Source organism: Anas platyrhynchos, chromosome 7, assembly GCF_047663525.1.
Source record: "Anas platyrhynchos isolate ZD024472 breed Pekin duck chromosome 7, IASCAAS_PekinDuck_T2T, whole genome shotgun sequence".
In the NCBI taxonomy this organism is placed as follows: Eukaryota; Metazoa; Chordata; class Aves; order Anseriformes; family Anatidae; genus Anas; species Anas platyrhynchos.
Genome location: NC_092593.1, coordinates 2436142 through 2460008, shown reverse-complemented (window position 1 = coordinate 2460008; position 23867 = coordinate 2436142). Strand labels below are relative to the sequence as shown.

General features: G+C 40.1%; 2 protein-coding genes across 44 annotated transcripts in view; one reads left to right on the top strand and one right to left on the bottom strand.

Moving 5' to 3' along the window:
* The window catches only part of RIF1 (replication timing regulatory factor 1), a 28688-nt gene extending 21316 nt beyond the window's left edge, over nucleotides 1-7372 (top strand). The window contains exons 29-35 of one of the 2 annotated variants that reach the window (XM_027457603.3): nucleotides 870-3611; nucleotides 4133-4270; nucleotides 4560-4637; nucleotides 4750-4862; nucleotides 5590-5743; nucleotides 6002-6104; nucleotides 6989-7372. In XM_027457603.3, coding sequence (XP_027313404.3) covers nucleotides 870-3611; nucleotides 4133-4270; nucleotides 4560-4637; nucleotides 4750-4862; nucleotides 5590-5743; nucleotides 6002-6104; nucleotides 6989-7209 — 3549 coding nt within the window. In that variant the 3' untranslated portion in view covers nucleotides 7210-7372. The remainder of the gene's footprint in view (nucleotides 1-869; nucleotides 3612-4132; nucleotides 4271-4559; nucleotides 4638-4749; nucleotides 4863-5589; nucleotides 5744-6001; nucleotides 6105-6988) is intronic. The other variant, XM_027457604.3, reaches the window with a different exon arrangement.
* A 1169-nt stretch (nucleotides 7373-8541) lies between these two features.
* The window catches only part of NEB (nebulin), a 119534-nt gene continuing 104208 nt past the window's right edge, over nucleotides 8542-23867 (bottom strand). For 13 of the 42 annotated variants that reach the window (XM_072041301.1, XM_072041309.1, XM_072041312.1 and 10 more), the window contains 16 exons: nucleotides 22960-23052; nucleotides 21492-21584; nucleotides 20931-21023; nucleotides 16911-17003; nucleotides 16001-16093; nucleotides 15340-15432; nucleotides 14777-14869; nucleotides 13807-13899; nucleotides 13422-13514; nucleotides 13059-13151; nucleotides 11974-12081; nucleotides 11446-11629; nucleotides 10691-10783; nucleotides 10198-10347; nucleotides 9781-9890; nucleotides 8542-9361 (listed from right to left, as the gene is read on the bottom strand). In XM_072041301.1, the coding sequence (XP_071897402.1) occupies nucleotides 9188-9361; nucleotides 9781-9890; nucleotides 10198-10347; nucleotides 10691-10783; nucleotides 11446-11629; nucleotides 11974-12081; nucleotides 13059-13151; nucleotides 13422-13514; nucleotides 13807-13899; nucleotides 14777-14869; nucleotides 15340-15432; nucleotides 16001-16093; nucleotides 16911-17003; nucleotides 20931-21023; nucleotides 21492-21584; nucleotides 22960-23052 (1749 nt within the window). In that variant the 3' untranslated portion in view covers nucleotides 8542-9187. Of the gene's footprint in view, nucleotides 9362-9780; nucleotides 9891-10197; nucleotides 10348-10690; nucleotides 10784-11445; nucleotides 11630-11973; nucleotides 12082-13058; nucleotides 13152-13421; nucleotides 13515-13806; nucleotides 13900-14776; nucleotides 14870-15339; nucleotides 15433-16000; nucleotides 16094-16910; nucleotides 17004-18794; nucleotides 19075-19423; nucleotides 19715-20930; nucleotides 21024-21491; nucleotides 21585-22959; nucleotides 23053-23867 lie in introns of those variants that run through there. The other 29 variants (XM_072041334.1, XM_072041335.1, XM_072041336.1 and 26 more) reach the window with 23 other exon arrangements.

Genomic DNA, 23867 nt, shown 5'->3' with positions numbered 1-23867 from the left:
CTGTTCCATTCTGCCTGACTTAGACTAGAAGAGGCCAGTCATTAAATGTTTGAATTTAATTTCAAAATGTGAAGATTAAACAAGGGTTTTAATAACAGTTTTAACAAGGATGCATTTAAATTACACAGCTTACAGGTATCATAGGGACTTACAGATCAACCATTTGGATGTACCACCAGTAATGTTTTACTGGGGGGAGGGAGGAATTTGAAAGCTGCAGCGTAGAGACATGCTATGCCTGAACGGTGGTGCTGTTCTGCAGATTTCCTCATTGCCTAGCTTTATGCTAGGAATCCTAACACTTGCTAACTTTTCCATAACGTTTCCTTTCAGTGGGTGTATTTTGTATGCATCATGTCTTTCTGTAGCTCTTCTCACTTATGAAAGTCTTCCTGCTGATAGCTGTTACTCAGTGACTGTGCTGAGGCTGCCCCATCCCTGCAGTGCCCAAGGCCAGGCTGGGTGGGATTTGGGCAGCCTGGGCTGGGGGAGGTCCCTGTCCGCTGCAGGGGTGGCACCAGGGGACTTTGAGGTCCCTTCCAAAGCAAACCCCTCTGTGATTCTGCGAGTCAGCTATGTGCCCTTGCCACTAAGAAGGCCAATGGTAGTCTTGGCTGCATGAGGCAAAGCACTTGCAGCACGCAGAGGGTTGGCGTAGATAACATCCAGAGGTCCCTGGCAGCCTCAACCATTCTGTGGAAGAATAAACAAAAAAAATTGTCTATAGCAGGCCACATTGTAAGATAATTTGAAGGAAGGGTGGCTTGAAAATCCTCACGGGTGTTTTGTTTCCTGTTCTACTAGATCTGCTTTTTATTTCATATCCATAGCAAAAAATATAGATCTTGCTGTTCGTGTTTTTGGGACAGGAAGAAAATGAAAAGAGTGAAGGCTGCATCGCCGAACCAGATGAAATCATGGGGGACTGCAAATCGGATAACTCTCTTGAGGATATGTCTGCTACTCACATGGAGAGCAACTCAGCTGTAAATAGTGAAGGGGAGTCAAAAAGCGATACGGCTGAACCGATGCAGGAGGAGCCAGCAGCTGAAGAGGGATTAGAGAAAAGTACTACAGAAACAGCCTCGAAGGAGTCCTTAGGAGGAAACGGAGACGCTTCAAATGTCAGTAGCAGTTCAACTTCAAGCGATGTAATTTCTGGAACTCCCCAGCCTGCAAGCCGACGGCAATCTTTTATTACTTTGGAGAAATTTGGCAGTTCAGAGAACAGACCCTTTAGCGCTTCGGCATTAAGCAGTGCATCAGAGATGTCTGGAAGCCCTTCTGTGCCAGATAAACAGGAAAATACAAATGCGTGCAAGACTGTTACTAAACCAGAAAAATCTAGAGAAGAGAACAAAAATTCTTCACAGTCTGAACAAGTATTTACTGCAATACGGAGGATAACTCGCAGGCAGAGTAAAATGGAGCAGCTAGGAAATAAGCATTCTGCATTAAGCAGATCAGAACAAGAGAAAAGTGCTCAAGAGTCTGTTGCCAACAGTATGGAAACCAGTCCTGAACCATCTCCTGCCATGGAGGACTCGGAACGTGTTCTCACTGCTCAGTCCCAAGCTCTCAGTTCTACAGAAGCAGAAATTAAAAAAGTTGAAGATGTAATAGCAGAAATAGAAAGGGTTCGGGCTTTAGATACGGATACAAAAGAAAATACACCCCCAGAGGCAGCTGGTTCATCCGACCAGGTAACAGATGATGATAATCAGGTCCCACACGTGTCCCCGAGTCAGAAAACACTAAGGCGTTCTGCGAGGCGACGGTCAGAAACTGGAGAATCAGCAGGTAGTCAAGATAAGGAAGATGGCCACCAAAAAAAAGACAAACGTAAAGAAGATGAAAAATCCCTGCAAAAGAAGTTGCCACAGACTAAAGACGATGTATCCCAGAAGCAGAAAGCAGCGTCTGGGAAAACAACAGACACCACAGGTAGAAAAGAAAGCAGCCTGCCTGAGAGAACTGCTGCAGAGGACTTGGGCTCAGCGGGTGATGAGGAGGCGAACAAAAGCAGTAGGAAGTCAGAAGATAAATCGAAGATGGACGTGGAAGGTCAAGACTGTAGCTCAGGTACAACAGGCGAGAAGAAAAAGGAACGCCCGCGTTACCACACAAGAAGAAGCTCACAAGGATTGCTATCCAGCATAGAAAATTCAGAGGCTGATGGCTGTGAGACCAAGGAAGAAAGCATAAAGAGGAAAAAATCTGGAAAAATGAAAACAAGAAACGAGTCTCTTGAAAGTAAATTGAAAGATCTACAGCCAGGAAGCCATGGCCAGGAGGAGTCTTCCCAAGAAAAAGAAAGTAAAAATCTGTCGGAAACAAATAGAAGTGAGCAAAGTGGTGAAATCAGCACAGAAATGTCACTGTCTGAACCACAGGAGCTGAAAAAGGACCTGAAAAATGAAGTAATTCCTGCGGATGCTGGTGGAGCGGGGGGATCTGCCTGCCCAGAGACTTCACCTGATACACAGAACACGGGTGGGGAACAAACCAAGACTGGGGTGGTGACAGAACCTTCTACCGACCCATGTGTATCTGAAGCTCTGAAAGCAGGAGAGGAAAACACACGCGTTGAAAGGCAGGGAAATGCAGGAGACCGTTCAAGTGTTCTGCCTGAAGATGTGCAAGGAGCAAATGCTTCAGGTAACGAGCCGTCCTCTTTGCAAGTACCTGAGTGTCAGCACAAGAGAAGCAAAAGGCAGAGAAAGCTGAGGAGCTGCGATTGCTGTTCCAAAAAGGTAAAGCAGACAGCAGTGTCATTCACTGAGCTGAAAACTGGGGACAGTTCTGACCTGCATGAGGCTCGAACCACCCCGGTTCAGACAGCTGCAGATGCATCAGAGATGTCTGCTAGCTCAAATTTTGAGGAGAGCTTGGCTGTGGCACCTTGTGCAATGAGCACACCACGGCTTCACTCCAAGGAACCCAGCACGCTCAACTTGGAAAGAGAGAGAATATCTGAAGATAACCTGCAAGGGAATGCTGGCAGTATGGAGGAGGAGGAGGAGAAAGCAGCATCTGTAGCAGGTGAACTTAGCGATTCCATAATGGAAATAGAAGTAGATACTGAAGAGAGTGATGGAACTGAACAGGGTGTATCTGAGTGTGCTTCAGATGAGCCTGGTGACAGCTCTCTGGCTGCAGGGAATCAAAGTGAAAAACCAGGAGCTACAGCAAAGGAAGGAGAAAATGAGAATGGACCAATGGAGGAGGTACCTGGGGCACTGAGTGTTGCTGGCAGGCCTGAGAGAGACCAGATGAACGAACTAGAAAGCAATCAGGATGATAAAGAACAAGCTGAGAATGCTGTAGCAGAAAGTTACACTATTTTGGATAAAGAGATGAAAGAGGAATCGTTGGAAGCTGAAATTACAGTGCCTGAAAATGTGGCCACAGAGGGTGAAGGTGCAGTAGAAAATAATGTGGATTCACCTCAGAAGGCAGAAAATGTTGATTCTTTTGCTTTAGTAAATGAAAGCCCTAACGGTATGCAGGCACGCTGCATGTGGTCTCCTTTGGCTTCTCCATCCACAAGTATTTTAAAGAGAGGTGTGAAAAGAAATCAAGACGATGATTCCCTGTCGCCTGCTAACAAGGTACGGTGATGCGATTCGGTCTGTGATACTCGCAATTCATTCTGTCCATAACTGGGATACAGAACAGTATAACGAGTTCCAAAGGCACTCAGTTACTGACTTTAACAGTGTTTACAATGAAAAATAATGCTGAAGATGAAGACCTGTGGATTTTTTTTTGTAATGCACAAGCACTGGCAGGCTTGTGTTATTGGGGCTTGGGAGTTTAATTTTGGCACAGCTTCAAAGGCCAGTTTGCATGCCTGAGTGACAGTGGAACAAAAAACTTCAAAACCATTAAATGCACAGGCAGGGTCTTACCAGTGGGTTTTGAGAAGCATTTCTACAAAATGCATTGCATCTTTCCTTTAGCAGTGAGGTAGCCACAGTTTCTATCCTTGGGTGAAGCATGATTAGTGTCATTCAAAAGCTTGAGTAACTTTACCCATTTCAAAGTGAGTTATTTTGTCTCTTCAGACTTCTTTCACCAGAACGGGGTGGTTTGAGTGCATCTGATTAAAAACTACTTTTTCTACAAACAGATTCGTCGTGTCTCTTTTGCAAATCCCATTTATCAAGAGGGATTGGCAGATGACATAGACAGGAGGAGCCCTGTCATTAGAGCCCATTCTTCACCGTCTTCACGAAGTCTTAAAATCTTATCTAGCATTCAGGCTAAGGTAAGTTCTTACGTGTGTTCTGTATGTCGTAAGTTTTCTATTTTCTTATATGTTTCTCATATTAATGTAGCTGTAGTGTATGTTCATGGTCACTTGCAAACAGTTGACAAATAGTTAAAAGGGTGAAGAGTTAGAGAATCAGTAAGTTTAAGAAATAGCTGTAACTGTTTTAGTCTTGTTCACTCTGTTGCTCTCTAAAGACAGGTACAGTCTGAAATCTAGATAGCTAGGAAGTTAGCTAACTGAATTCTTATAATCCTGAGAGATTTTTTCCTCTTTTTCTATCCAGCATATTACCACTCCAACCAAAGGATTTCTGTCCCCAGGATCTCGTAACCCTAAATTTAAGAGCTCAAAGAAGTGTTTAGTAAGAAGTGCTTTGGTTCATGTTTCTCTTACTTTTCTTGTTTTCTTCTCTTATTTTTCGTATATTTGGTTGTGTGATAGTTAAATTAATAACTTCTCTCTGTTATTCAAAGATTACAGAAATGGCTAAGGAATCACTGCCTTCTACAGAATGCATGTATCCTGCCTTAGCTGGCTGTAAGGCACCAGTTGATGTAATTTTACCTCAGATTACATCAAATATATGGTAAGTACATTGTTGCTTTGGAAGATCACATCTCAGTAGAAAATTCTTGCTGGATCTTCAAAAAAAAAAAAAGTCAAAAGCAATATTTGTGATGCAAAGTGATGAATTAGAGACGCTTTTTGCGGGGAAAAAACAAAGCTTCTTTTAAAAAGAGGGAGGTTGGATGCGTGAGGGAGACTTCACTCAATTCCAGACCAGTTGTCTTTCCTGTGAAGAGCTTGCAGCCAGACGCGGGGAACTTTCCCTAGTTTGTGAGACAGAGCAGACTGATCTTAATGATCTGTGACAAAGCAACCAGAGCTTGCAGTACGTTGAAGATGCCACCATCCTGCCGCTGTTTGGGAGTACCACAGACCAAGTGGGATTTTGGGGGAAAAGATCTACGTTGCAAACACAAACATCAGGTGCTCAGCTAATGAGACTTTGATATGTCAGGAACAAACTATACACTGTAGCAGGAACTGCTCTGAGTGTTGTTTTCTAGCATATTCATCTTTTCCTTTCTCTTACGTGTAACTGGGCTTTTGAATCCCATTTCCTGATAGGATATTGATAAGCTGCAAGAAAGTGTGCTGCTGCAGAGAGAAGAAATGTCTCTGGCATGTTTTTTTCCTTTAAGTGCATGTGAATTGGCATTCATGTAAGATTTATTTAACACTCTACAGTGTTAAGGAGAAGGGACGTGGATTTTAGCATAATGAACCCTTCTTTTTCTTCCCTGCTGCAGCGCAAGAGGTTTGGGGCAGCTCATTCGAGCAAAGAACATTAAGACAGTGGGTGATCTGAGTACTCTGACAGCATCAGAAATCAAAACTCTTCCCATCCGTTCTCCTAAAGTTTCCAATGTTAAAAAAGCTCTGAAAGGATATCACGAGCAGCAGGTAAGGTTTAATCCTAGTGCCCAGAAAGGTAATGTTAACCTAATGAACTGCTAACATTCCTCATGAAGAATAATGTATTTTTTTGTACAAGACAAATTTTCTTTAAACTGTAATCTGTCAAAGGTGGTCTTTCATGGTACAGGACTTGGTTACAACATAGTTACTGGGAATGAGGATTACATCTGGTATATGGAGTAAAGCATGTCCCACTTCATAACTTTTTCTCTGAACATGTCCTTTGTTCTCTCAAATGCCCAGGTAAAATCTCGAGGGTGTGAGGAATTGGTAGCGCTCGAAGATGAAGAGAAAACAGTAAACAACGTAGAGGATAAATCTGTTGATGAAGAGAAACTTGCAACAGGTAACTCTTGCCCACTTGTTGCGTAGGGTTTGAGTGTTTCTACTGTTGCTGCTTCTCTTCTAATGGGAACACCGATGTTTGTTTTTGGAGCTGCATTAATAGCTGATATTATCATATTAGATGGGTGATTGAGTTAGCCACTTCATGAAGCCCTGTAGTAATGGCTTTTTTAAACTTGTTCTGTATTTGTGAGCACGATAGCTGTTTTTTTCCAAAAACAAGCTTGCATAAACAGCATGTCAGGCAGGGCTCTGCATCCTTCTCTTCCCAAATCTCAACCAGGGTCTCTCCTGAGCTGTTTAGTACTGCAGTAACTTGGTTCTGGGCATGCACAGAAACAAAGCAAATTGAAACTGCAGAGCTGAAAAGGTGCCTGGTGGCAGGGGAGGCAGTTCAGGTGTTTCTCAGGATACTCACTTGGGATTTAGGGGACTAGATTTTTATCTGAATGTTCCTGTGCATTTTTGGAGTTTGCCATTAGTTTATGGAGAGGAATCCCTAATTGCTCTTCCTGCAAGAGACTCTGAAGTATTTGGTTAACCAGAGAACAAAACCCAGGAGTAACTTCTTATCTGTCCAATTTAAAGTTGGATGTTCTTGGGGTAATGTGTCTTGAAGGAAACTGTCAGTATCTTAATAGCATTGAATATTTTGGTTTCAGTCCTTAATTTTATTGTATAACCATGATCAAATATAAAGAAAGATCAACTATAAAGTTCTGAGGGGTGCCTTTGTCAGAAGCTCACTCCACAAATACTTTGTGGACTGAGTACATTTTTTTTGTACAAAAGCTGCAACATTGCACTACGACATAGTTCTGCTGGGACTTACACCTGACCACTGCCTGCGCTGCCCTGCCTACCCTCCCCTTCCTTCCTTTTCAGATTTGGTTGAACCAGTTGTCTTGAATGCAAACGGCCAACCCCCAGCAGATCTTCTGAGCCAGATCGATGCCCTTGCTGCTCAGCTGACCTCTGAAGTTCTCTATGGCTATTCAGGAAGCCAGCTCTTTGAGATGCAAGAAAAACTCGCAGGCATGACAAAGTGTATCATGAAAAACCTGCAGTCCCGCTGGAAATCACCTCCCCACGACAGTTCTGATTAGTTGCTTATCATTCCTAATTAAGGAGGATTTTGTTACAACAATTTTTCCCAAAAATTTAGCTTTCTTACTGGTGAATTGATCCTTAAAGTGTATGGTTTGTACTATAGAAGATTTTTTTTAAAAAAAACACTCTATGAACAAAATACATCATGATTTTTCTTTTTTCTGTTGTGCTTTTAACTCGTGGGACCGCCTGTTCCCCGTTGGAGGTATTTGTATTGTATTGCTATGCATATTTCTTTCAGGTGGCGAAAGAAAACTTGATGAAGGTGTGCAATAGCAAAGACTGTGAAACCAAACTAACAGAGTAGTTAAATTATTTTTTCACATCCAAAGTGTTCTTATGACTGCAAACTCTGTGGTGGGAGCTGGATCTCACAGCTCTGCTCGTGTGCTTCCTGGGTCTGTTTCCTTGGGAGTCGCTGAAACTCTTCAGCGCTGTTGGATATTGGGTTAAGCTGTGCTTGGTTCCTTGCAGTGGCAGCGGTCCAAAACCCTGGTGTCCTAGAACTGGACGGCATCCTTTTGTGCATGCCTTGTTACCAGAATCCCACTAAAACCTGACCATAAAATGCACCCTGGCAAGTGCAAGACTTTGCAAAACTTCTCAGGCTTTTTCCTGTGCTCTAACAGCTTTGTTTGCAGCAGTTCTCTGGTGGAGAAGACCTTTTTTTCTCTGGTGGAAGTGAGTGGATTTGACTTGGGTTCTTTGTATATTATGTACAGACTTATAACTGCAAATGTTGGTTAATAATTTATGATCGAGTTTTAATTGCATGGAATGCATTGCTGCTTCTCAGAGACCTTCAGAGTTCGTGGGTTTTACTCCTGAAATCTAATTTGTATATATTGGACACTTATGGAGAGGAATTGCTGCAGGTGTTTTTAGAACTTACATATGTGCAAATAAAACAGCAATTAGTTCCTAAAGGTGTTAATGTCAGTCTTTAAGTTAAAATGGAAAGAAATGAGTGTCCTTTCAAGCTGGCTGCATACACCACCGATGGCTGCAGATTCCTTCTGAACACAGGCCTTCAGAGCTAACAGCTGCAACTCCTCCTACTGTTAACTTACTGTGTGTACTTTGCTCAAGATAAACTGAAGTGCTTTCTACCATTTCACCAGCCAGTCTCCAGAGATAGAAGGAGCAGATGCTTCAGGAGAAGCAGATAACCAGTGTTCAGGTATGAAATAACCTGCCCAGCTCATTCACAGCCACTCAGAGTTTGACTTAACATTGTTGTGGCTGTTTGTTTTTTTTTCAGTTTTCTGAAGAAAGCCAAGTTATTTGAAGTTATTCCTGCTCTTCAGCATGAGTTAATACATCAGAGATACTGCAGAAACATCAGCTTTATTTAGCCGCTAATTTACAAGTAACAACTTCTGACCCCAGAACAACTGCATGAAAAACACATGCGTAAGAGCTCAGCAAGCAGAGGGAAGAGGCTTTTACTTTGTGATGTTTCCCCTTCTTCCCTGACAGATAAACTTTGGTTTGAGATACTAAGCTTACATGGAAAACATATATTTTCAAACATTTTAGAATAGTCCAGAAAAATGTCTATATGGAAGAATAAAGTAATGCTGGGTAGTCTTGGCCTTAATTTCATGTGTAGATATTCAGTGATACTGAACTGGATTAATATTCTAGTATTAGAACATGCTGATGGTAATCTGTATATAAATGTTTTAAATGAAAATCCAGGTTATTTGGAAGAAAAGATTTTGGACACCGGAAGCAAGACAGCTCCCACGAGTGCTGTCTAGTAGTATGTTTACAGGTAGTTGTCACATTTTGGAGAGCTGTTTTGGAAGGATTTTGTTCTGCAGGTTTTTTTTTCTCTGGTGGTTTATAAGGCACCATCAGCATGGAAGACAATAAAGCACTTTGGAAAAGTGTTAGAAACTCTTCTAAGGTGTGAGATGCTGCCGGCATGTCTGGGCCATGCAGATGTGCCTTAGGGAAAGGGGTTTTGACTTAGACGGCTTCCACGTAGTTGGCTGGCAGCATGCCAGTCTTGCCAGTTCTCTGCACAGTCCCATACATCCAGCCTTCATCGATGGCCTGCACGTTTACAATTGTGTCACCGTCTTTGAAGGAAACTTCATCAGCGTCAGCTGCCATGTAGTCATACATGGCCCGATACGTCTTCTGCAAGGTTGAGAAAGGAGAAAAAGAAAGACCCGTTTATACCACTGCTGTTAGTTCCTGGTCAGAATCAACACACAAACAGAGGGCATGTTACATTCCAACTACTTAATGTACCCCTGATGGCAGGAGCTTTGGCTGGTCTTTTAAATAGGCTGGTTTCAGATCACAGAATGCCCTTTTCAGTAAGGACACTGAAATTCAACTCCAAAATTTAGCTTCAATATCCTTATCAGTTTCTTTTTCTGTTGAATTAATTTTCCTGTAGCTACAGCCTTGTTTCTGAGAGGTGCAGCCAGCACCCTGCCTTAGTGCTTCCACAGTTTTGTGGCTCTGAAGGTGACCAAATACTTCCAGAGTGCATGTGAGCAAGAATACTTGCTCAGGCCTGGCTGTCAGTGCAGCTGCTCTGTGTTACTTACGCCAGCGGTCGATGGATGGGAAGGAACCGACGATACTGTTGTTTGCTGGGTGGCAACTGAGGATGACCTTTGTTGCGGCAACTCTATGGTTTTAGCATGTTTGTAGCCCACTGCGAAAGGAGAAAAATGTTTTGTGTTAGTTCTCCATCTAATGCTTTTGTTCATTAGGGAATTAGCAATGGGATTAGGATTACTCCCAATAAAGGTACTGTGGTAGGTCAGGAGGTGGCTCAAATCTGCCTTTTACCCCCTGAAACACCACTTGACAGCAGTCGGTTATGGCTGTAGCTCAACGCTTTGCCAGGTGTGCCTCTGCTTTTTCCTGGCCAAAGGAGTTGGAGGCAGTGACCAGTACTGTCCTGCTGGGTGGTCTGGGTACCGTCTGTCCTAGGATAAAGCGCAGGTTTGTTCTCCTACCTGTGGTAGTTGAGGTAAAGAAGCCCCCGTTGCTGTAGTAGGACAAATGTTGATCCACCCCTTCCGAGGGCTCAGATTTTTCATCCCCACCGCTGATGCTCAAGGCACTGGCAGAGCGGGAGTGCTCCCGGTTGCGGCGCTGGGCTTGGACTGCAAGGAGAAAACAGTGGCAGCAGAGTTACCTCTTTGCTTTGTAAGGAGAGGCATTTACAAACAAAGTTCATGTTATATATATGCACATGTATACAGGTGCCTTGTGTTGTGTAAATATATAAATACAGTTATCCTTATGAAAAAGAGCTATAGCTAATCTGTAGCCACCGTTAATTCGTAAACAACCTGTGTCCATGTGTAACGTTTTGAAGTACGCTTGTATTCCTGCACAGGCAGAGTGACTAAACTGTCCCTTCATCACCCAAGTGCTCAGTTCTACTGTTCGCATGTGTGTAAGCATAAAGCCTGTTTTGCATAAATAGTACAGACTGGAACAAACCTGAGATCATGTGTAAGCTTCTGGACTGAATGTTGTCTTCTGCTGGGTCGTAGTCAAAGACTGAGCCAGGATTGGTGCGCCACACACGAAGACCTGTAAGAGAAACAGCTTTTCTGAGGAGAAGCTGGAGCTCAAACATATTCTAGAGAGCTTAAGCAGCAACCATCTGTTCTGAATGAGAGTAAAACTATATCAGTAAAAGGGAAGCAGGATTTAATAATTCATGTTTCTCAAATCTATAGCACAGACTTCTTATTGTTTTCATTTATTCTACATCGTGAGCTTTAGCATTCCTGCAACAAATGTGGAGGTGAACTTAATACAAGAAATTAGCATCTGTCACCTAGCATCATGTTATAGCAGTGGGCAGGATGGGAGAGGCAGAGGAGGCCACAAAGATGATCAAGGGGCTGGAGCCTCTCTCTTACCGAGACAGGTTGATTAGATAGTAGGAAGTTCTTCACTGTGAGGCGCTGGCACAGGCTGCCCAGAGCAGCAGTGGCTGCCCCATTCCTGGCAGTGCCCAAGGATGGCACACAACCTTTAAGTCCCTTTCAGCGCAAACCATCATTGATTCTGTGGTTTACAGCTGCTATCAGAGAATATATTGCACACTGATACAAAACATCATCTCCAAGTAATGAAAAATTTAAATTGATAGGGCTGAGCTTAAATAAACCAATTTCTTAAGGTCAGCTTGCATTTTGTGTAAGTGATGTATTCTAGTCTTGAAAAAAAAAAATGCTTCTGCTTACCTGTGAGATTCTCTTGGTCCTGGTCCACACGCTTTCTCTCCATTTCTACTACTCGCCTTTGAATGCCTCTGTAGCTGATGTCACTGAAGTCTTGCATGTTCTTTTTCACACGTTCTGTAATGGGGTCAGTAACTACAGGTGTGAAAGTACCTTTGTTTTTCTCAAAATCTTCATGGTATTTCACCTGCAAAGTACAGTGAAATGATGAAATGTTTGTCCCTCTGTAGATCAGACAAATGATTGGTTTTATTCCTGGTTTCTTAAGTAAAATGCCTAGTTAGTAGAGAGGCGTGCTGCAGTTCTGAATTTTTGCTGTCTTCCCCCCCCCCCAAAGAACAACGAGGGAGAGCCTAATCCCAACCCTGCCTTTCCTGTGGAGTCACTCTTGCTTTTTGCATTTAGTGATGTCGGTGACCAGTTCTCAAACGTACATTGTTCCTGGTAATGGCAACCCTGGCATGTCTTGAGAACAAGGTCATGTTGTTAGTTCAATCACTGCCAATTTAATACACCCATAAATGCTCTTACCGTGGAAATGTGTTTCTGGGTCTCTCGTACACGCCGCATTTCAGGTGTATCCAGTACATAAGCAGCTTTGCCTTGTACTTGCTTTCGGAAGCTATCTGAATAAAGAACCTGCCAGGTGGGAAAAAGGAAGTGAGCACAGGGCACAAAATAATTCTGCAGCATGAGGAAGGGGCTGTGATGGTGCAAGGCAACCTGGCAGAGGTTAAAGAACGAAAAATAGGCAGCAGCAACTGTTGGTGAATAATGCTGGAATGCAAAGCAGAATTCTTTTTCATACTTATATGAGAAGTGGACAGCACTGGACATGATCACAAACCTTGCTTTTCTCAAGTAAAAGATCTTTCCTTTTTTCAAAAAAAAACCCTTGTAGTAATAGGTAGAGAGGTAAAGTAGTACTAATAGTTTAGGTAACATTTTCATAGATCTTATGTGCACCTCTACCTTCAGTGAAGTGATTGTGAAACGGACAACATCATTAGACCTGTATTGCTGATTAAAATATTACATTTTTTGCTGGTTTTCTTTTCTCAGTTATAACAGTAGCAACAAGCTTCTTTAAATGTTTGTTTGCAGCTGTTGTATTCTTGGATTTATCAAGCAAACTTTGACAGCTGTACATACACAAACCTTCGGAGGCTGGGGTATGTCAGCACTTTCAGAGCTGGAGCAACAGCTTAGCAATGAAGTGCCTAAAGGAGGCCACTTCCAACTTTGGCATGTTTGTATAAATTGAAAGATATTGTCAGATACAAAATATATTGCTACTGAAGAATATTTTATATTTCATACAGTATAAGACAGTAAACACAAGATATTTGCAAGAGATCTGAAGGCGAAGTAGATTTTTGAAATTCAGTTATTGAAGAAAAAAAAAAAAAAAGCACAAACTAAAGCATTTAATCACACAGAAATAGTTGTGTCATAAAGTGAAACAAAAGCATGAAAGGATCTGATTTTAGCATTGTTACTTCATTCTTCAAAACTGGGTAGGCAGGTAGTACTATTAACATCTGCACTGTTAATTTACTTTGAGTGTGTATTCCAGAAATTTAAATGTTAGTTTTTAAAGTGTCTTTAGGACGTACCGAGCTGATGTTTTCTTGATTGCGTTTAGCTCTCTCCATCTCTGGAGTCATTGGTGTTGGAGTTCCTTTTGCTAGGTGTTCTTTGTACAAAACCTGTGGTGTACAAACAAGTCAGCCTGGCAGAACTCACGGCTTGGTCTGTAAGTGGGGTTATTGTTTAAGCATACTCATCACGGCAGGGGTAGAAAAGATCTGGGGAAGTAAAGCATCTAAAAAGTTATTTGCTAGAGCAGAAGGTAAAAAAACAAAGGGAAAAATAGGCAAAAATAAGGAAAATTGAGTGAAGAAGGACATATTAGAAGTGGATTTTTTTTCAGAATGGTTATTCTTAGTACAAGGCAGTTGTCTGTCTTCTTTCAGTACCGAGCTAATCTGTTCTTGATTGCGTTTGACTCTCTCCATCTCTGGAGTGACCGGTGTGGGGGTTGCCTTCCCTAAGCCTTCTTTGTATACAACCTACAGACCACAAAGTAACCCAAAGTCACAAAGGTACAGATTGAAAAATGTGATGTTACTGGTTTTAGAATAAATGCCATCCATTATGAAAAGGAAAAAAAAAAAAAAAAAAAAGAGGAAAAATGGTATTAAAAAGTTAATTGATAAAAAAAATCTTTCATGTACTGCAATTTTAAACTATGACTTTCTACATTTGAGGGGAAAAATTAGAGGGTTAAATTAAAACCAGGCAAACTTAAGTTATTTTTTTTTAAAGTTCTGTTTTAGCCACTTTACTCCTTCCAGACAATACCGAGCTAATTTGTTCTTGATTGCGTTTCACTCTCTCCATCTCTGGAGTGATAGGTGTGGGGGTTGCGCGCCCCAAGTTTTCTTTGTATAACACCTGTGGGATACAGAACATGTATCCGGTATCTTAAAAAACAACAAAAAGTCAAAAGGCTTTGAACACAAGCTATTACTTAGTTATAAAACTTCAAAAAAAGTCGTGATGGGTTATGATGCGTAGCACTGCACAAAAGCCAAACATCTATAGTTATCGGGAGGGGTAAGAAAAACTGTAAAAGAAGAGCTTGTTATATCTGGGGGGGAGGGAGGGTTAAAAAAAGAAGGGCACTATCCAGCTACAACTCTGACCGTGGCTCTACAGGTCTTGGCGAAGTTGCCTGTCTCCCTAAGAAATGTTTCATCTGCCCCCCTGAGAAAGCAGCTCTGCCTGCTCTCTAGTTGCAGTTACAAAGCAAAACAGGGAACAAACAGGATGAGGAGCTTAATGTGTGAATCTGAACCACTGGAGCTGGTTACGATCCAGGAGGTGCAGAGGATCATTCCCCTGAGAGCAGACCCTGGCTGGAAGCAGGTGGTGAGGTTTCCACCTTCACGGCACTACAGTCACCTGTGGAACAGGGAGGTGGGGTTTTTAGGGCAGGGTGCTGGGTTTTTGTTTATTTCCTCCCCCACTGAAGTCAAATACCACTGAAAAGCAACTGAGAGCTGGCCCACCAGGCACAGGGCCAGCAGGACACGAGGCTGCTGATGTCTGGATGGAGCCCCCGGTAACAGACCTGAGCTGCAGAAAACTCGTCAGTTTTTGGATCAGCGTGTTAACACCAAAGCCAAGTTATTTCAGAAGAAGAGAGATTAATTTGCAGAAACATCTATGACTATTTTTTAAAACTAAAACCAGTTTTCAGTTGGAAGTTAGAAGGTTACTTTTTTAAAATATAGGCGCAAAGGGAAAAATAATCAATTTTTTAAGGTACCGAGCTAATGATTTCTTGATTGCGCTTGACTCTCTCCATCTCTGGAGTGATTGGTGTTGGGGTCACTTTCCCCACATTTTCTTTGTACAAAACCTATAGGATACAAGGGAGTATCCAGAGATCATTATAAAGGTAACAGCACAACACCAACAACCACAAACAATAAAGCTTTGGGGTTATGACACCTAGGAGGGGTTAGGCTTGGCACCACTGCTGGTCCTGAGGGAAGCAGTGGGAGTTTGGCCATTAATCTATAAGATGCAGCAATGGACCCATATAATATCAATTGGGCATGAAAGCAAAAGAGCAAGAAGAAATAGTTTAAAAAAAAAAAAAAGCAAAGAAACGATGTCCATCAGAAGAAAAAGAAAAAAAAAAAAAAGTTAAACATTCCTAGTAAAATCCTGCTTCAGTCAGTGTTAAATGTAAGCTATTACAACGTGTCTGTAATTTTTTCTACGACACAAGCTTATTTTTTAAAGTTAGGAAGCACAGATTATTAAAACTGCTACAGGATGTTAAACACTTCAGATCTTTAGAAACTGGTTTCCTGTTTAAAATACCGAGCTAATGATCTCTTGATTGCGTTTGACTCTTTCCATCTCAGGAGTGACAGGTGTTGGGGTGGCTTTCCCTATGTTTTCCTTATACAATACCTATGAGACATAAAGGAGCCAAAGAAAGCAACAATAAATAAACAGCCAGCTGTAGAAAACCATGAAGCCTAAGGCATCTTTTTCTGTTATTTAACGTCACAGAGCCTAGGCATTACATATATACATTTAAGGAAGGTACTTAGCAACATTTCAGTAGGGAGGTAGGGTTTGGCACACTGCGTTTTTAACCAAGGATGACCCAATACATAACTAGGTACCATATAAATGCGGCTACAAACTACTGTGCTGAGGGGCTGAGGATGTTATGAGTATTCAAATTACAATAAAAAGAACGTCAGCATTGCAGAGAAGATGAAGAAGGTATGTTAAGAGTTTGTAGGATTAGAAAAAGGCATCAAAATAAGTCTTAACCACAACAAAGTGTCACAAGTCAACGTTATCGCTGGAAACCACGGTGAGGGGTGGGTAAGAGGTGAGCAGGTATTGAAGCTGCTTTAGAGCTAGGATTGGCATTATTTTCGAGCAAATGTTACAAAATCCATTTATCAAAACTGTTAAAGTGTTCATTTAAATAGCGTTAAAGGAGACTTTTTTCTTGGCAAAGTACCGAGCTACAGATTTCTTGATTGCGTTTGACCCTCTCCATCTCTGGAGTGATGGGAGTGGGGGTCCCAGTCCCCACGCTCTCTTTGTACAACACCTGTGTGGTAACAAGAAGCATCCGAACAAAATCAGAACTCAGTAATAATTACATTCAATGTGAAACCAAATATTTGAGTCTTCTGGATCTTAATCTGCTCTCATGCAGAGCTCTAAAAGCTACCCCTGAAGGCATTGAAGACTGGGATTGCACCAGGTAGGGTCTGAAGGCAAAGCTGTCCCTGCTCATATCTTAGAAGGTGCAACGATCCAACACAGAAGCCTCTTACATCAATACCACTGCACAACTACATTGTCATGGTGGACGGAAGCTTTCAGACTGCCACTGAAACCTGCTGGAAAATCAGACCCTCCCTACTCTATGGCAAGAGCACTAAAACAAGAAAGTGATAGGATTTAAAAAACAAAACAACAACAATAAAACATAGTAAAAGGAAGTAAAAGGAAATCGGAACAGGGAGCAAAAATGGTTAAAGGTATTTAGGAGTATGTGAATAATTACAGAAATGAAGAAACAGACCCTCCCTACTCTATGGCAAGAGCACTAAAAGTGGAAAGTGATAGGATTTAAAAACCAAACCAAAAAACAACAACAATAAAACACAGCAAAAGGAAATTGGAACAGGGAGCAAAAATGGTTAAAGATATTCAGGATTATGTAAATAATTACATAAACGAAGAAACAGAATGTAAGTAAGACTGGAAAATACAGTACAGTGAGGGAAAAAGGGTATTTTAGGAATTGATTATGTTGATTATATGGAAGTAAGGAGTGGGATTGTTCCATTTTTAATAAAGGTTAAAAAGTTCAATTTAAGTGGAGTTAAAGGGAATACATCTTTTCCTCCACAAAATACCGAGCTAATGTGTTCTTGATTGCGTTTCACCCTCTCAACCTCGGGAGTGACAGGTATTGGGGTTCCTGTCCCCAGATCCTCTTTGTACAACACCTGTGGGCAATAGGGCTGGATTAAAAAGAAGAAACAAGCAAACAACAGTAACACGCAGCTTGCTAAGAAAAAAAAAGACTGTTTTTCAAAGTCGCTCTGAGCCAAAGCTTGGAATAAAAAAGAAAATTTAAAACCTTCCTAAAAATGATAAAGCTGAAGACAAACTCTGCAAAGACTCCTGGAAGAAAGCTAGAATACTTGTGCTATTTGCTTCTCAGAATGTATTAAAAACAAAAACAAACAAAAAAAAAACACATCTCTGCAACAGTAGATAAAGACTTCCTAAAGGAAGACAGTATATCAAATAAAACACAAAAAGAACAAAGGAAAAACTGTTTCATTTCCCCATTCCATAAACATCACAGCAGGTTAAGCTGGCATGTATTAGAGCACTGTTACACTGAGCTCATTGCCATGGCTCTGTCAGGTGCAAATAGTTTAGTTTTGATATGGAAAGTAGAAAAAAAAAAATAAAAAAAAAAAGGAAACAGGATGAAGTGATTAACAGAAGGAAAATCTGGATATTATTTAAGAAAAAAAAAGATAATCAGAATCAAAAGAAGGGTGGAAGCTAAAAGCTGTTATTATTAACATTGCATAATCAAATCAGAGGAACAAAAATGTTGTAAGTAATGATTACAGAGGAAAAAAATCTCAAAGGGAAGAGGATATTCCTTTTTAAGTTGATTATAGGGGACCAAGAGTATTTTGGGGTAGGAGAATTATTTTTGAATAGATCAGAAGGGAATGTTCTGCTTTGCAAACTGAAAAATACCGAGCTACAGATTTCTTGATTGCGTTTGACTCTTTCAATCTCAGGAGTGACAGGTGTTGGGGTTCCCATCCCCACCTCCTCTTTGTACAACACCTGTGGGATAACACGGCTACGTGAAAGGAAGGCAGAGGAACAAGCAGATAAGAGGAGCATTTTGTTTGCTGAGAGAAGTGGAACACGAGAGGGATGTTTTCTGAGTTGCCCTGGACAATCACAGAGATTAAAAACCCCCAAATCCACAGCTAGCTCAGTTAAAAGGATTGATTTTTTGTCTTTTACTAGTAGTGGTGTAAAGTTGTTCCTGGCTGTACTTAAGCCACTGGAGGGCCAGGCCCTAATGCTCCATCCCAAAACTTTGCCACACACCACAATGACGAGTCAATCCTTTCCCTAGGAGAAATGCTACCAATTATCCAGAATTTATCATCACGGGATCTGGTTTGCTTATTACAAGAAGTACAAAGAGACATGATCACAATACAGGTGTATGTATGGACTTGATACAGGAGCAATCACAGTTACCGGTACTCTCCTACCTTACTGGAAACTTTCCTCACCCCACAAAACATACTAACACTGCCAATTCGTTACCCTGCAGAGCTGGGCTGCCAGCATATCTACAGCCTACACCACCTGGAAATCCGGGCCACTGGCTTTTTGCAGCAAAATTAAAGACCTCCTAAAGGAAGAAGGTATCAAGTACAACAGCAAAGGAACAAAGAAATAAACGTCATTTCATTTACCCGTCCCATAAACATCACAGCAAGTTACACCGGTGGGTATTAGCACACTGTTATGCTGAGCTCGTTGCCACAGGTTTGTATCAGAGCACAAATGGTTTAGTTTTTATATGCAGTAAAACCAGGATAAAAACAATAACCCACAACCAGGAATTGAAGTGATTAACAAAGGGAAAAGCAAATATTAAAGAAAAAAAAATGTTGAGTCAAAAAAAAAAAAAAGATTGGAACACAGAACCCAAAAGGTACCATTGTTAAAATGATCTAATCAAAACAGGAAAGAAAAGGAGAAATACAAAAATGGAGTAAGTACCAATTATGGAGGAAAAAAGGTCAAAACAAGGGAAGAGGATATTGGTCTTTGTGTAAGTTGATTATAAGGGACCAAGAGTGTTTTGGGGGTATTAAAATTATTTTTAAATAGATCAAAAGGGAATGTTCTGCTTTGCAAACTGAAAAATACCGAGCTACAGATTTCTTGATTGCGTTTGACTCTTTCAATCTCAGGAGTGACAGGTGTTGGGGTTCCCATCCCCACATCCTCTTTGTACAACACCTATATGGTAACACAGTAGTGTAAAAAAAAGTAAGAGCAAAAGGACGAATGCATTTGATAGAGGGAACATGTCACAGTTATCTTTTATGCCCACCACATCCATTAGAAAGCAGGAAAAATGAGAAAGTTTAAACCAGTTAACAATTGTGATCAATTCAAGGAAGTGTTCTGAGACCTAGAAATAATGCAGCCTAGGTCTGAGGTATGCTTCAACACAACCATAAAGCATTAGGAAAATGGAATTAGGCAAATTTAGAAAACATTTTTTTAAAAAAAAGGCAAAACACTTCAAGCTTCACAAAAATAATTAAAAAAAAAAAAAAAAAGAAGCTTTAAAAATTAAGGGCCATGAAGCATTATGTGTTAAGATCACAAATATACCTTTTAAAAATGATTGTGTAAAATATAACTAACAATGATTAAAAATTTAATAGTGGAAAGGGAATGTCTCTGCAAGTTAATTACTGAGAGCAGAACGTTTACAAGTGTTAAAGAGTCTTCTAAAATGAAGTTATAGGGATCATTTTCTTAAATTGCACAAAAGTACCGAGCTAAAGTTTTCTTGATTGCGCTTGACCCTCTCCATCTCAGGAGTTACAGGTACTGGGGTCCCAATTCCCAGCCCCTCTTTGTACAACACCTGTGTGGCAACAGGGAAGTATTTGGGGGGTTTGGGTTTTTTTAAGGAAAAAGAAGGGAAAGAGGAAGGTTGGGGAGAGAGAGAGAGAAGAAAAGTAATTTAATATAGTGAAACTTTGAAGTATGACAAATACAGTTTTGTCAGCCTTGTTCAATAGCTAGCAAAAAAAAATAAAATCAAAATAACCAGCTAACGGCTAATGTTCCTAGGAGGTTTGCTGTCTTCTCACCTGGGCATGCCTGCAAGAACTGCAAGAATGTTTTTTGTGAAAGCAGAGCTCGAACTACACCACCTGAAAAACTTTTTTTGCATTTACGCCTTCTTCCCAAAAGGAGTCTGTTTACTTACATAAAAGATCTTAGTGGTCAGCTTTGCCTCTAAGATTGCCTCTCACCAGTATAAAAGAGAGACGTGATGATCACAGAGACAGTTAAACATAATGAAAAGTTGTAACAGTGGTGGCGTCTCTGAACTGTCCTATTAATCTCAAGTCAGGTCTGAATTTTGTATCTGTCACATCTGAATTTGGTCAGACTGAGTCAAAATTAGTCCTAAGACACTATAATTAAAACTGAAACGTAACACAAAATTACGACATAAAGCACTTCCAGTTGTGCTGGGGGACAGGAATGTGTTAGAAGCAGAAACAATTCTGGACAGAAATGCATTGCTACAGTAATTTTCCCTTAATTACACAATTTTCTTCATTTTTCACATTATAGTGACACCGGGATGCTGCCCAGGTTTTCTTACAAAGCCCTGTAGGATATAAGAAAGCATCCAACACAACAAAACCAGGAAAATACAAACACAGTCCGGGTGCATTAGATTGCTTTGCTCACAGTGTTAAGAGTTCATTTTTCATTTGCACTGCACCAGCGTGGTCTGAGGACTGACTGTTAGAAGGATTGACTTTGCTACCGAGGAAAAGTCACTCAGAAAGTCACTATTTCGGTGGGAAGAAAACATAAGGAACTGCTTAGCTGCTTTAAGTAAATGAGGTTAAAATTTCACAGCTGGAATAATTTAATGACAATTAAGTTAGACTGAAATAAAAAAAAATAAAGTTTATAGGATACTCACAAGGTTTTAGTTATTTGATTAAGAAAAGTTTGTTCAAAGTTCAAAAAAGAATTGAAATAAAAAATTAATAAGGAGGAGTTACAGGGATTCAATTTGCATTCTAAACAGTAGGTTGTGTTTCATTTAGTACTACCGAGCTAATGTTCTCTTGATTGCGTTTGACTCTCTCCATCTCTGGAGTGACCGGTGTGGGGATGCCAGTCCCTAAGCCCTCTTTGTATAATACCTGTGAGGTACAAGAAAGTTTCCACAAAAAACAAACCAAACCAAACCAAAAAGAAAAACCACCACACTCAACACAGGCAAAATAATTAAATCTCACTATTTAGTGAGTTATGTTTAGTGTTATGGTCATTTTTTAATTAATTACACACTTGTTCTAGAGGCTAATATTAAGGAACTGGCTGATGGTTGATTATTCTGTAAATATAACTACAGACACTAGGAGATAAAGGGTTAAGATAGAACAAACATGGGATTGATTTCACGGCTTACTGCCAGCTTTGTTTCTTAAAGAAACTTGTGAGATGTGGTAAATCACTCAAAAAAGTTAAACCACAAAAAGGTGGAAAAACTGAGTTAAAAATATTGTCAGGGAAGAGAAAGGAGAAGGGTGAGATTCTAAATCACTGAAGGAAACCAGAATACATGTTAGGATGTTATTCAAGAATGAGTTGCCTATTTTTTTAAATACCGAGCTAATGTGTTCTTGATTGCATTTCACTCTCTCTATTTCTGGAGTGACAGGTGTTGGGATACCTGTCCCTAGGTCCTCTTTGTACAATACCTGTAGAACACAAGCACCCAGAAAGGTGAGAAGATCATATTCCTTCTATAATACCTACAATACATTTGGATAGGCAATTTACCTGGCTAACAGATAAAAACAATCTGGGATTATATGTAAACATGTGCAAAAGGTATTTTACTCAGTAAGTACAGTCACCAGCTCAGCAAAGCTCTTAATGTCTATATTCAGATGCCTGGAAACACAGAAGTCAATAGAGGACTTCATTATAATACGACTCAAATTTAAATACTCTGCTAATCTGGCATGAGAGGTAGGTATTTTTTGCTTTTCTTCTTAGTTTAGGAAATGTCATGGTACTGCTTTTCAGGCAGTCACTGTTTCCAGAGTTCTTTTCCATGGTATTAACAAACAGCTGAATTTAGTTGTGGGCTACATTGCATTTTGATCTCTATTTTTTCAGAACATTATCATTTTATTTCATTTTAAGGCTCAGTGAGAAAACAATCTCATACTACTAGATTTAACTTAACCTACAATTGTTTAACCAAAAATTGTGTTTTCCGTGATGGAAGACACATAGACGTCCTGTCTAAAACCTTATCATGGAGAAACACATTACAAATGCACCAGCAATTCTCTCAAATTTGTAAAATACTTGCAAACTGCATTTCATTGGTTGATGTCATTGAAAAAAAAAAAAAGAAAAAAAAATACAAAAATAAAGAATTCACTGCAAGGGAAAACAAATTACGTAACTTGAAAGTTAGAAAAATGAAGAATCATTTAAAAAAAAAATCAATTATGTACTAGTGACCTCTAGAAGTCACTACTACCATAAACAGCTCAAGAGGGAATCAGTACTTAAAATTAGGAACAGTAAATCATGAGATATTCACTGTACAGGACCATAGCTCCTCATTGTATAGCAGACATCTGAGGTACCAATAATCAAAAGAACATATCCTCCCTCAACACTGCATTCAGGAAATGCTGGCTCAAAATCTGGAGAGCAGGGTTTAATTATCAGAATCTACACTTAACTAGATATGAGAAAAGCCAGATACTTTTTCCCATTTAAAACTGTTAATAGTTTTTGTGACTACAAAAAGAGGCTCCATGTATTTTTTTCCACAAAGTTCTCTCTAGCTGCTCATTTTTTCTGAATAGTTTTAAGATATCATCTGGGTATTTTTTGTTTTCAGTACTGTGTTTAGAAAAGGTCACAGAAATAATGCAGAGAAGTGGCTGATGGTAATGATTACTGCAAAATTCAGACATTTAAACTTCCTGATGCTGACTATAGGGATTTAAGAGATTTGTTCTTTCAACAATAAATACCACAAGCAATATCAAAGGCTGGAGATTGAGCTCTGCAAGATTATATAGGTAAGAAGAAAATATTGGCCACTACCGAGCTGATGTGCTTCTGTGTCTCCTTGACACGTTTCACTTCAGGGAGATCAGGAATTGGAGTTCCTTTTCCAATACTCTCCTTGTACTTAATCTGCAAAGGCAGAGACATTAGAAATAATTAGACTTATATTTAAGCACAGCTGATGTATATATGGGTAACAAATTGCATGACTGAAGAAACACAGGTCGTTTACACAAACTCATTGAAATCTCAAGTACTAGATGTATTCTAATGGCAAAGAAGTCAGCAAGGAACTTTCTTTTAGAATTACCCATTAGATAACTCAGGCCACAGCCTGAAATACAGCAGTTTAAGAATAACTCAGAGCAAGGTAAAAAAGCAGTCTCGTATGAACCAAAAATTTTCAGTCGAAACTTAAAATTTGGGTATCTAATATCTTCCAGGTGCTTAACTTCAGCAAGAACAAAACCCCTGATTTATAATAACCAAACCATTTCAATGTATCTGACATTAAGTTCCAAAAGCCTGTGATGTTTGTAACTAAAAAAAATAAATATCTAAAAATCTTAGCTTAATGTCATTAAAATAGGCACCTGGATTGCCATGCAGATTTATTAGAGCATTACCCTGATTTCAAGAAGGCTGAAAATTTCTAAGATCTCATTGGCTTCAACATGAGCAGAAAGCTGGTGTTGAAGTACTCCCATCATCTTTATAAGTAATCTGTTAGAAGGTAACTGCTGCGGAGATTTCACCATGAATGGTGCTTTCATAAAAGGACCATCTAAAAACTATTATAAATGCCTTTGAACAGGTCTGATATAATGTGGTCTTTCTAGCAATGAAAGCAGAACTCAGGATTTGTAAAAATCTATCTATTTAATATAGGTGAGTGTCATCATACAATATTTTAGTAAATAAGTGTTTGAGATCAGTGCTATTTT